General features: G+C 38.7%; 1 protein-coding gene across 5 annotated transcripts in view; it reads left to right on the forward strand.

Annotated features, from left to right (window-relative positions):
• The window catches only part of FAM135A (family with sequence similarity 135 member A), an 81,457-nt gene extending 71,510 nt beyond the window's left edge, over positions 1 to 9,947 (forward strand). For all 5 annotated transcript variants that reach the window (XR_003397994.1, XM_026844779.1, XM_026844783.1 and 2 more), the window contains 2 exons: positions 6,960 to 7,073; positions 7,861 to 9,947. Coding sequence is in view for 4 of the 5 variants with exons in the window: in XM_026844779.1 (XP_026700580.1) it covers positions 6,960 to 7,073; positions 7,861 to 8,066 (320 nt within the window). In the remaining variant the exon portion in view is untranslated. The remainder of the gene's footprint in view (positions 1 to 6,959; positions 7,074 to 7,860) is intronic.
• Positions 9,948 to 12,093: the final 2,146 nt, after the last annotated feature.

Raw genomic sequence — 12,093 nt, forward strand, 5'->3', positions numbered from 1 at the left:
TTGTTTACTGCCTTATCTCCCCTCTTTAAAAATAAGCATTTTTCTAATCTCTGAAAGGAGGAAACGGCATGGTTTGGTTTTTGTTTCTGTCCATGTTAACAATAGATCAGCAGTGAATAAGCATAGTTGATGTGTTTTCTTCCTGGAGATGTCTATTATGTACCAGATGTCAGTTTAGCTTACTTGGTGCTATTTAGCTTTGTGGAGTGAAAAAGCATTTCAGCTCTTGAGTTGAGAGAGTGCCTGTTTATAACTCGTGATGAGGCTGAGACTAGAACAGAATATTGGTAACATGGCATGGAGGCTAACCTAATCAGCTCTGCTAAGAGGAGGGACTTCCTAGCCCTCAGTAGCTCTGTTCCAGCAATGTTGGAAGAGTCTGATATGTTTTATAGCATCCAGAGCCAATTTGTTTAAAGTAAAATCTTCAAAGTAGATTTTGAGCTGACATTCACTCTTAAGTTGATGTAAATCTAGCTCCCTAATCAGTCATCTTGTGGGACTGCAGCTGAAAGTCCGAGCTTCCTTTCATCTGTTTTGTGGCATCTTAATCTGAGACCGCAGTTGATTTAGGATCTCGGTGCTTGAATTTTTGGGGCACAATTCTAGCTGTGTGTGTGATGTGTTAACTTCACAAAGCAGTGTGGAAGAAAAACTGTGAATGATGGCTGCCTTCCAGGGCATAATTTTTGAAGTCCATATATCCAAACTGCATTTATTGCAAAGCTTCCAGATGCCTATTTCCAAACAAGTTTGTATAATAAATGGACAGAATTGTGGAAGACGTTGGGAGTATTGTACCGGAGCAAGACTGAGACATTTTCTTAACGTCAAAGCAACCAGATGTGACCTTGAGCTACCTGATCTAATGTCAAAGTTGGCCCTGCTTTGAGCAAGTGGGTAGGATCATATGATCTCCAAAGGTCCCTTCCAACATAAATTCCTCTTCTAGGATTCTGTGATTAGTATATTCCTAAGGAAAATGGCAGCTTACTTATTGGAATCAGATTGTTGTACTTTTCTCTTTTTACTGTAAGTAATTTAGATTTGATTATGCTCAAGAATTCTGTGGTATCCACAAGGAATATTGTCCATTGCAAGTAATTGAAGCTTTGTTTTTAATTAAAGGGCAGTGGTATGGGATTTTGTCTTACTTTTTGTCATAAAAGTCTCAGAGAATATCAGCAGCCCATTGTACCAGTGTCTCCATCTCCCATTCCCTAGTTGCATGTTGGCTATAGCTTGAGGACAGATTTAGCATCTGATTCTGGTGTCTGAACAGATCCAAAAATTTATTTCTCTGATTGCAGTTAGTTATGAGTTACTAGGTCTCTATACCTTCTGTTCCAGATTTTTTTTTTCCCCACTTGACATATTATTTGGAAAGGTTGTTCATGAATTTATAGATACCATTAATTCATTAATGACTAATGCTATTATTCAGAATTCACTGATGGACATGAATGGCATGATGGTTAAAGGATAGAAATTGTGCTCTCTATATATGCTTAAATTCAAGTTTGAAGTTCCATTAAGTGATAAGGATTATCATAAAAATGTGGAAAGCCAATTAAAAGTTTGTTGCTACCGAAAGGAATATTCTGTTATATGGGGTGAAGCTTGTTATTTCAGCAGTGATCTTTCACTTGGATTATTCTTTTCCAAGCTATCTCAAATCCTATTGAAAAATTTAGTCACTACTTTCTAGTTAATGACAACCTCAGTGTTTTTTACAGTATTCTGCAAAAATGTGTGAACTGTTGAGTAGATGATGTGATGTCATGAGTTCAAATGTATTTTATTCCAATAGAAATAGCTTTTAATCTTCCAGCATTTTTGCCTAACTAGAAATGTTGGCCTAATTAGATTTTGGGGTTGGTTTCTTAATTCGGTGGCTGAAAATTTTGTTGCACAAGAAAAAATGGTTAATTCATAGAATAACTTTAAACAAGGGATTTTTTTTTTTTTAACACTTAGAGTATGTGTGACAGATCTTGTATTATATGTGGTGTGGGAAAATAAAGATATGGGTCATAGGAATTAACTGAGCTGTATTGCTCACAAATTATTCTTGAATTTTTAATTTAATTGAAGTATATTACTTTAAGTCTAGGAAGTAAGTGAAAGAGCAACATGTAAAGATGACTGGTGAGCCAGTTTTTACTGGTACATGAATGAAAGATTGCGATAAGTTGCTTCTTTGTCCAAAAGTATCCTTGATTTAGATACATTTTAGCACTGTACACTTCCATACATAGATCATTCTGTGCCTGTGTCCTGAGTAGTCCCATAGCCTGCTTGGAGAGCAGAAAGGATGCTGTTGAACACCATGCACTTCCTTCTCATTCACGAATCATAGAATCATTCAGGTTGGAAAAGGCCCTTGGGATCATTGAGTCCAACCATCAGCCCTACTCTACAAAGTTCTCCCCTACACCGTATCCCCCAGCATCTCATCGAAACGACCCTTAAACACACCCAGGGATGGTGACTCCACCACCTCCCTGGGCAGCCTATTCCACTGTCTGATCACTCTTTTCTGTGAAAATTTTTTTTCCTAACGTCCAGTCTGAACCTCCCCTGTTGCAGTTTAAAGCCGTTCCCCCTTGTTCTGTCACTGATCACCTTTGAGAAGAGACCAGCACCAACCTCTCTGCAGTGTCTTTTCAGGTAGTTGTAGAGAGTGATGAGGTCTCCCCTGAGCCTTCTACTTCTCAAACTAAACAGTCCCAGCTCCTTTAATCGCTTCTCATAGGATCTGTTCTCCAGGCCCTTCACCAGCTTCGTTGCCCTCCTCTGCACTCGCTCCAGCACCTCGATATCTCTCTTATATTGAGGTGCCCAAAACTGGACACAATACTCCAGGTGTGGCCTCACCAGTGCAGAGTACAGGGGGACTGTCACCTCCCTACTTCTGCTGGTCACACTATGGCTGATACAAGCCAGGATGCCGTTGGCTTTCTTGGCCACCTGGTCACACTGCTGGCTCATGTTCAGCTGCTTGTCCATTAGAACCCCCAGATCCTTCTCTTCCAGACAGCTCTCCAGCCACACCTCCCCAAGCCTGTAGCCATGCAGGGGGTTGTTGTGGCCCAAGTGCAGGACCTGGCACTTGGCCTTGTTGAAGCTCATCCCGTTAACGTTGGCCCACGGATCCAATCTATCCAAGTCTTTCTGTAGAGCCTCCCCATCCTCCTGCAGATCAACACTCCTGCTTAACTTGGTGTCATCTGTGAACTTACTGATGATACACTCTATGTCCTTATCAAGATCATCAATAAAGATGTTGAACAGAAATGGTCCCAACACCGAGCCCTGAGGAACACCACTTGTGACCGGCCACCAGCTGGATTTAGCTCCATTGACCACCACTCTCTGGGACCGTCCATCCAGCCAGGGCTTGACCCAGCAGACCGTTCCCTCATCCAGGCCATGAGCAGCCAGGTTTTTTTATGAGAATTCTATGGGGAATTGTGTCGAATGCTTTTCAAAAATCCAGGTAGACAGTATCCACAGCTTTTCCCTCGTCCAATAGTCGGGTCGTCTTGTCATAGAAGGAGATCAGGTTTGTCAGGCAGGACCTGCCTTTCATAAACCCATGCTGACTGGGCCTGATCCCCTGGTTGTCCATTATATGACTTCTAATGGTACTCGAGATGACCTGCTCCATGACCTTCCCTGTCACCGAGGTCAGACTGACAGGTCTGTAGTTTCCTGGATCCTCCTTTCTGCCTCTCTTGTAGATGGGTGTCACATTTGCACCCTCCAGTCCAATGGGACCTGCCCAGTTAGCCATGGCTTCAGGTAAATCATGGACGGCAGCTTGGTGAGCACATCTGCCAACTCTTTCAGCACCCTTGGGTGTAACCCATCCGGTCCCACAGACTTGTGTGCATCCGGGTGGTGTAGCAGGTCTCTGACCACCTCCTCTTCAACTGTGCTGACCTCAGTCTGCTTCCCCTCCCCATCTCCCAGCTCACGAGGCTGGGTGTCCAGGGAACAGCCAGTTCCACTGCTAAAGACTGAGGCAAAGTAGGCGCTGAGCACCTCAGCCTTTTCCTCATCCTTAATTTACCATGTTTCCCTCTGCATCCAATAAAGGAGGGAGATTTTCTCTAATCCTTTTGCTGTTAATGAATTTATAGAAACATTTTTAATTATCCTTAACAGCTGTAGCCAAGTTGAGCTCTAGCTGTGCTTTGTCTCTCCTAATGTTCTCCCTGCATAACTTCACTACATCTTTATAGTCTTCATGAGAAACCTGCCCCCTCTTCCAAAGGCAATAGATTCCTCTTTTGTTCTTGAGATCCAGCCAAAGGTCCCTGTTTAGCCAGGCCGGTCTCCTTCCCCGCCTGCTTGTTTTTCAGCACATGGGAGCAGCCTGCTCCTGTGCCTTTAAGACTTCTCTCTTGAAATATGTCCAGCCTTCTTGGACTGACTTGGTTTGAGTTACCTCATGTTGTATAAATCCAAGGCGTTACTAGGCTCTGTACATTTATATACACCATTTTGACTCCTCTCTTCCCATCTGTATAGTCACGTGTAGTCTATGTACATCACATGAACCATGTCTGAGTAAACAACTTCAAGATGTAAGACTTGGACTTTTTTCTTCAATATAGGTGCAAAGAGCCGTCCAAAGAAAAAACACCCAAGAATAGTTAAACAATAATACTAATGCTTATGAAATGCCCTATATGCAGCCTTTGCTCCTACTGAAGAATTCCCATAAATGCTTCTTTGCATTGAAAGGTTCCTTAATATGTGTTGCTTAAAATGAAGACTGAGAGATTATTTTTATGAACCAGAATATAAAGCATAAAAATGAATCACTGTGACCGAAAGGGGCTGCCTAATTTATTAGACTGCAATGTCCTAAGTCTCTTTTTTGTGTGGGAGGGTGTTTTTGTTGTATTATATTGCATGTGAGAATGAAGAAATTCTATTTAAATCTTGATTGATGTAGACTGATGTTCCTCTAAAGATTCCCCAGGATATATTTTCCTTCTTCAGGTTGATTAAAAGATCTAGGCAATCCACTTCTTCGTATCTTCTACGTGAATTCTAATGGATATTTCTTTAAAGAAAGTGCGTGTCAAAAAAACTTAATACAAGATAGACTCCCAAGGAATTTACAGAACTATTACAGATTAGCCTGCAGAGAATTCCTATCCTTCATTTATTCCAAATGCGTTCTTTTCAACTCAGTACAAAGTTTTGGGACTCGCATGTGCATCTTCGTGTAAGATTTGCTGCAGTCATTTTGCATCAGATGTCAAATAAAAGACTCCAGTGATTTAGATGATCTTTTGAGACAGTTCTGTTTTTCAGTGGCCACAAGTTAAAACAAACAAACAAACAGTTTTCCTGTTTGAAGAGGACTGGAACCAGAATCTAGTTTGGATGCATTTTCTGGATGTTTTTATAGATCTACAGAAAATTTTTTTTTTTCATTCTTCTGTGAAATCTTGGATGATACATTTACTTTTTTCCATGCTAAAGTTTTTCAGCATTGTTTCTGTAACCGACTTGGTTTGGGGATGTAGTGCTCATCACATGGAGTGTGCAAAATATTGAAAATGAGGAAATAACCTCTGAAAAAAAGGAAATATTTTTTACTTTGGACTTCATTGATGACTTCAGGAACAGATATGTATTAATACTTAGTATATATTCAGTCTCACTAGAAAATTAGAATCCAGAGCTTTGTCCTGGCAGTATAGCTTGTGAAAAGCAGATAGTGAATAATTTCTTTTCCTACACAATCAGATGTCTTTATTTTTAATGAAAGAAAAGTTTGATTTGTAGAGGTTGACACAGAAAATGTTTGCTGCAGATTCCAAGAAGCAACTGTGAAGTATTACTTTATTTGCAGTGGCTTTATAATTCTTAGAATGGACTACATTTTTTAAACTAAAAACTAATAGTTTACAGCATCTGACCATTATTCTCTGGAAATGAAAAAATCAGGCTAATGGCACCAGTTCAAAACTCATTAGCACCGGTGCAAATAGAGTTGGATCAAATCTACCAATGATAAAATGTAAGCACCTAACACTTAGGAGGTTCCCAGAGAGCCATTCGGTCTGCTTTTTAGTATAGTTTACCTTTGCATATGCCTAAACTGTTTGAACATTTTCTGGTTTTACCAAACAGTTGCCTTTGTATTTAACTGTAGATGGCTATGGTATTCAGAAGGGTCTGTTCTAAGGCAAAGGCAGCCTATTTTCCTAAAATGCTCCATTGTATTTGGCCTGAAGCAGATGGGCAGCACCAGAAATCTGCTGAAGCTTTTTAGAGAAAACATAACCATTAAATGTCTTAAAGGACTGTAACTCCACTATTATTGGGGGTTCCTACCTTTGCATTATCTTAGTATTAGAGTGCTTGTCCAAGAAGTGGAAAGTCTGGGTTTAATTAGAACGCTTTAACTATGTTTGTGAAGTTGTGTTGGGTGGACCCCCACACCTGTGCTTGCGCTGTCCAAAGTAGGGCCTAATAGAGGCACCTGCACTAGATGGGCTGTGTCGTGTACTTGTTGGTGCTAGGCATTAATCCTGAGGTAGTTACACTGTCGCTGAATCATCAGTGAAGACAAGGCACCATCTGTCCTTAGGTTTCTTTAAGCAATGCGGAGGCTTTACTCTTTTCTGTCAGCCAGAAACCAACCACTTTATTCCTGAGAAGCAAGATGAAAGTTTGAACCATACTCTATTTAAGTGGGAAGCATGACAGTTGGGTCATGCCCATATGTATTACAGTATGTACAGAGGGAAAATTGGTACCCAATACGTTGTTATTCTGTAGCTCTACTTATTGTAATTGATTTTTCTGCCTTTTTTTGTGCAAGATCTTGTAATAAATTGGTGCTAAATTTCAGTTGTAAAATGTTTAATTATTCTGTAGTAATTGTCAAGGGATTTGTTATAATAGATACCTTTTTTTCTCTTTTCCTGTAGGTCTTCATTATTTCAGAAACATTGTGTTAGTAGGATCTCTGCAGGATCGTTATGTTCCTTATCACTCCGCTCGCATTGAGATGTGTAAAACAGCTTTAAAGGATAAACAATCAGGTAATAAATATCCTGCAAGATAAACAGACCACTCAGATTAAACTTCATAGGTCTCAGATTCATCCCATTTAATTCTGGGTCCTTAACTGAGGCACCTCTATTATTTGTTTGGATGCTCTGGGCTTTGTAGTAATGGAGAGAAAAATTCATGTGGGAGCTGAATTGCTTTCTGGATCTGTCCTGTTCTGTTACATGGTTAATGGTTGGACTAGACGATCTTTAAGGTCTTTTCCAACTTTGATGATTCTGTGATATGCAGGAGGAGATGAGACTGAATAAATTCCTAGCTTTTAGACTCTGCTGAAAGTTAGGTGGGATGAACACAGCTGTTACTCCATGAATAGGGAGGACAAATAGCTTTGATTTTTGAGGACTTCAAGTTGTAGCATCAAGCATGTGGGCTGCATTGTGCTAAGACTTAATACTAGCACTGAAAGAAAAGATAGTCTTCCCATTTTCAGTGATGGTTGGTCGTGTATTTACTGTTGAGACATCCTAGCACAATTGCATTCTAGCATTATATATTGACAAATAAATGCCTTTTATACAGTGAAATACATTAATACTGAGGAGCACATTCTCACTATAAATGTACATATACTAAAATGCATAGCTTAAAATTATTTTTCCAACATTTCTGGGGAAAATAAACTTCCTGTCTCAACAATAGCATAACACGTATCATTACCCCTCTTATTCTGGAATGTATTCATTTTTAAGTTCAAGGTCAAAGAACTGTATTTGTTTCTGGTGATTCACACAGTACAACTTTTCTTTTCCTCTGCAGGACCAATTTACGCTGAAATGATCCAGAACCTGCTTCTGCCAGTTCTTCAAAATAAGGAATGTAATTTGGTTCGATATAATGTAATTAATGCATTACCCAATACAGCAGATTCTCTCATAGGGAGAGCTGCACACATTGCTGTTCTTGATTCAGAAATATTTTTAGAAAAATTCTTTCTTGTTGCTGCCCTAAAATATTTTCAGTAGAGAAAAACATTGTAAGAGACTCGGTTATTACCTCATTAACAGATGAATCGAATAATGTGTGGTATTAAAGTATAGCTGTAGCTGTATTTTAAGAGATATTTATACTTTTTATATGGAAGATAATTTATATCATCCACACTTAGGGCTTTTTAACATCAACTTTACTTTCTAGGTAATGTGGCTGTGCAATATTTTTTTATTTTGTTCTTTTTACTTTTCTATTACCTTTTCTTAATTTTGGGTACCTAGTTATTTGGAGATTAAAACACAGTGCGTACTTTTGGTTGTTTTATTATTGGCTCTTAGACTGCAGAAGTCAGTGTTACTTGGCTAGATTTTGGCTTTTGATGCCAAAATAAATTGGATTTTAAAGTTCTAATAAGGTCTTACACGTTCAGTTGTCGTATTTTAGCACTGTAGGAAATTTAACTGGAAACACAATGAGCTGCTAAAATACTGGATATTTGAAAATGACTATATCTGTGGGTCTTGCAAAGACCATTACCTAGTTGTCTGTTCAGATATCACTACAGTTCAACAGTTTTCTACAAAGTCATTATCATCATTGTTAAATCTGTTATGCCTGTGGGAATATATTTTCTACTGATCTCAAAAACATGTTAGTTTACATACTCAATTTTATTACTGGAACTTTAGTTTTCAGAAGCAAATGGCAACTAAGGATTTTTGAATGTTTAATGATAGCTGCCTTCAAATAATTGGGGTTTTGCAAACTATTAAAATTGCTCCTTACTCTGTCAGTTCTTCAGATGAACATGGACAGTTTTACATGGACTTCCTTGTATGTACGTAAAATAAGTAAATGTTATAAATTTCTGCAATACTTTTATGAATTTAAGCAATTTTTAAATATTGTTAAAATGTTTTATTGACTACAAAGTATTGTAAATATAAATCATTACATCTTCAAATGGGACAATATTGTAAACTTTACCTGTTTAGTGATACAGATAAAATGTTTTTGATATACAGGAATGTTAAAGGTCTATTGACTTTCTACTGGTGCTGAATAGCATTAAGTTTGGTTTTACCTTCCTTCCCTTTTCTCTGTTTCAAACAGTAATTCACTAAAGGCGGGGGCGGGGGGGGGGAAGAGAGTTACATGTGCATTCACTAATTGTAATGAACATTTTTTGAAAAATACAAATTTGTTGTATAATGCATGTTTATTTTTAGCATTGTGTTATTGCATCTGGTGTTAATAAAATGAACAAATGACTCTGATGGAAGCAATTAAAGAAACTGAAATGTTCTGCTAATTACCAAAATTCTGGGGAGGCTTTTTGGTATATAATTAATAAGTTCATATTATTTGAAATGAATATAGCAATAATAGTTCATAATGAAGTGATTTTGCATTTGATATTGTTTGTTGTATAATATAGTCTTTGTAATTTGTTTTTTTTTCTATATAGCTTACAAGATTCTTAAATGAGCATCCAGAGTTTGGCAATGTAGACACTTAAAAGAGGATTTTCCAAGAGTTGTGTTAGACAAGTCCTCATGGCACAAAGAGACCTTAAATACATTCCCACTATAACAATGTCTCCTTTTATTAATAATTTTTTATTATGATGGTGCTACTAAGTTCTGAATACTTAAATTATGTTCTGACATCTCAACTGTCTTTTATTTAACAGTGTTATAGTAGTTGGCTAGTGACTAAATTTTGAGTATCAGTTTAGGGAGCTAAATTTACAAAATTTTCCTTGATTCACGATGAAGTTTAACTAGTCTTAGTACATAAATATACAGATGTCACTATTGAAAAATGTCTGTCTTGCTGTATCTCTCTGGAAATTGGGAAGTGTAAAGCATGCTTTTGTGACTAGTCAAAGCAGAGGTATCCTGGCAGGAATAGCCACCTTTTTTTTTAATAGTAGATTCCATCCATTGAAGGAGGCTTGAATTTGGTTTGTTCTTTGAGGAAGACAGATGGTGCAGGAAATCATGTAATATTTGCATCTAAGTTCATCAAGGAACAGGGCAAATTAAGAGAACATTAAATTCATTTTATCTTCCCTAATTTGTATTGGCCAGTGCAGTTCATATGTTGTCTGGTAGCCCTCACAGTACTGTAGCTTTTGTGGGAGCTGTTTGACATCTCAAAGTCCCAAAGGAATGTGCCATAGTGAGTGGCAGGATGACCCCACGATGTCCTTGAAGCATATGAAGGTGATAATGAAGCACTTACAGACTGTATAGTACACTTGCAGTTGTTCTCAGAACAACACATACAATCTTGGATGTTTTGGACAACTGTGCATGTGTTGCATGGCATATTTCTGCTTTCTGTTTACTAGATGGAAATATGGACTCTTACATACATAATTCAGTGTCACCTGATGCAGCAGCTATAAAGTGCTCCATGTCACCCCTCTTCTGTTTGAATCAGGGCTTCATCCCCCTGCAATGACAGTGACCTCTTCCTTATGCGGGTATCCTACAGCTGCCTGAAAGACAATTATGCTGCTTCCAGAATGAGAGAGAAAAATTAAGGTGTTAACATTCCTTTAGAAAGCTGCCAGTCTCTTGTTCTCTGAAGAAGGTAGTAGGCTGCTACTCTTACTTCACAAAGCTCTCAGTGATATTAGGACATCACTTTAAAAAATGAGATCATATCTGAACTTTTGTTTGCACATAGTGTATATAAATTAAATCCTTGGCTTCTGTTTGAATCTTCCATCAAAAATTAAGCTTTCTGATCTTAATGGATCTAGAAATTGCTACTAATGTGGGAAAAGAGCTCATGTTCTACTGTGGAAATCACCTGGCTTTGCAGCAGAGCCAAGAGATTTCATCTTGATGGAAAATTCACATTGTAACCACAGAACACACTTCATTCCAAGCCAGTTTTATTTGCACAGCCCTGACCAGGTTACCAGGAGTGGTGTTCAGATAACCAAGAGGAAGAGCAGGTGTTCAGACAGAATCTGCATGCTGGCTGCCTGGGGCGGTGCTAGTTGTGGTACTTCACAGACAACCCCCATACCCACCTTACATTCAGCTCATCTGCACTGACCTGCTGCAGAGTTTGCGCTAGCTCCACATATTTTAGAATAGCAAACCAAAATACAGTATCATTTGAGTGTTCCTCACAAGGCAAGCTGCAGTGTCAGAGATAAATGATCAGTAAACGGGGAGGAAAATAAAAAAAGTTGCATTTAATCACAAAGCAGAAAATTCCTGTGGCATGTGTTACATTTGTATTTTCTAATGTTCAGATTTATTACCTCCTCAGCCACAACATCTAGAAATACATAATTTAGGAGTTAAAAGTGAGTTTTACATTTTTACAACCGTACAATAAATGAAGAGTAGAAAAAAAATGTTTTAAAGACCTCAGTTTATTTTTAGGTGAAAGAGCAGTTTCTAATTAATCTGACATTGCTATTTCATCCTTACCATTTGAGATTGCACACGAGTAGTTTTTCATGGATTAAGCAGTTTAGGAAGAGAGCTTATTCTTACTTGGTATCTTCAGACAGCTTGGTATGAGTAATTTTAAGGATTTCATTATTGTATTTATTGAGCACAGGCATAGTAAGTTCACGAACTTGGTATCTGTTGGTTTGTGGTTTTTTTTTTCTTCTTGCTGCTTTTGGGTAGAAGAGGGTTTTTTTCTGCATGATCCCCCACTATTCCTCTTTATCCTCTCTGAGCTAGAGGCCCAGCATCTTGCTGTTAGAATAAAGAAGAGTGTTTCCCACTCGTTTCAGCCTCTATAACGTACAGTTAACTACGTTACAAAAAGCTAATCGAGAAAATGTCACACATAAGGCAGCGGGAACTTTCGGGGTCTGGGCGTTGCCAGATGTAGCGCGTTAAACTCAACGGGCCGTTGCTGCTGTTCATTTATCAAGGAAATTTACTTCGTTAACGCCTCCCTTCATGGCAGAACGGGACGGTTTTAAGGAAGGAGGGAGCGGAGCTGCCCGAATCCACCGCCCTGACTGGAACCGCCTTTCCCGCCCCTTCCTCTGGGGCGAAGGGCGGGCGGGGGCCT

Source organism: Athene cunicularia (assembly GCF_003259725.1).
Source record: "Athene cunicularia isolate RWA chromosome 3 unlocalized genomic scaffold, athCun1 chr3_part1, whole genome shotgun sequence".
NCBI classification, from domain to species: domain Eukaryota; kingdom Metazoa; phylum Chordata; class Aves; order Strigiformes; family Strigidae; genus Athene; species Athene cunicularia.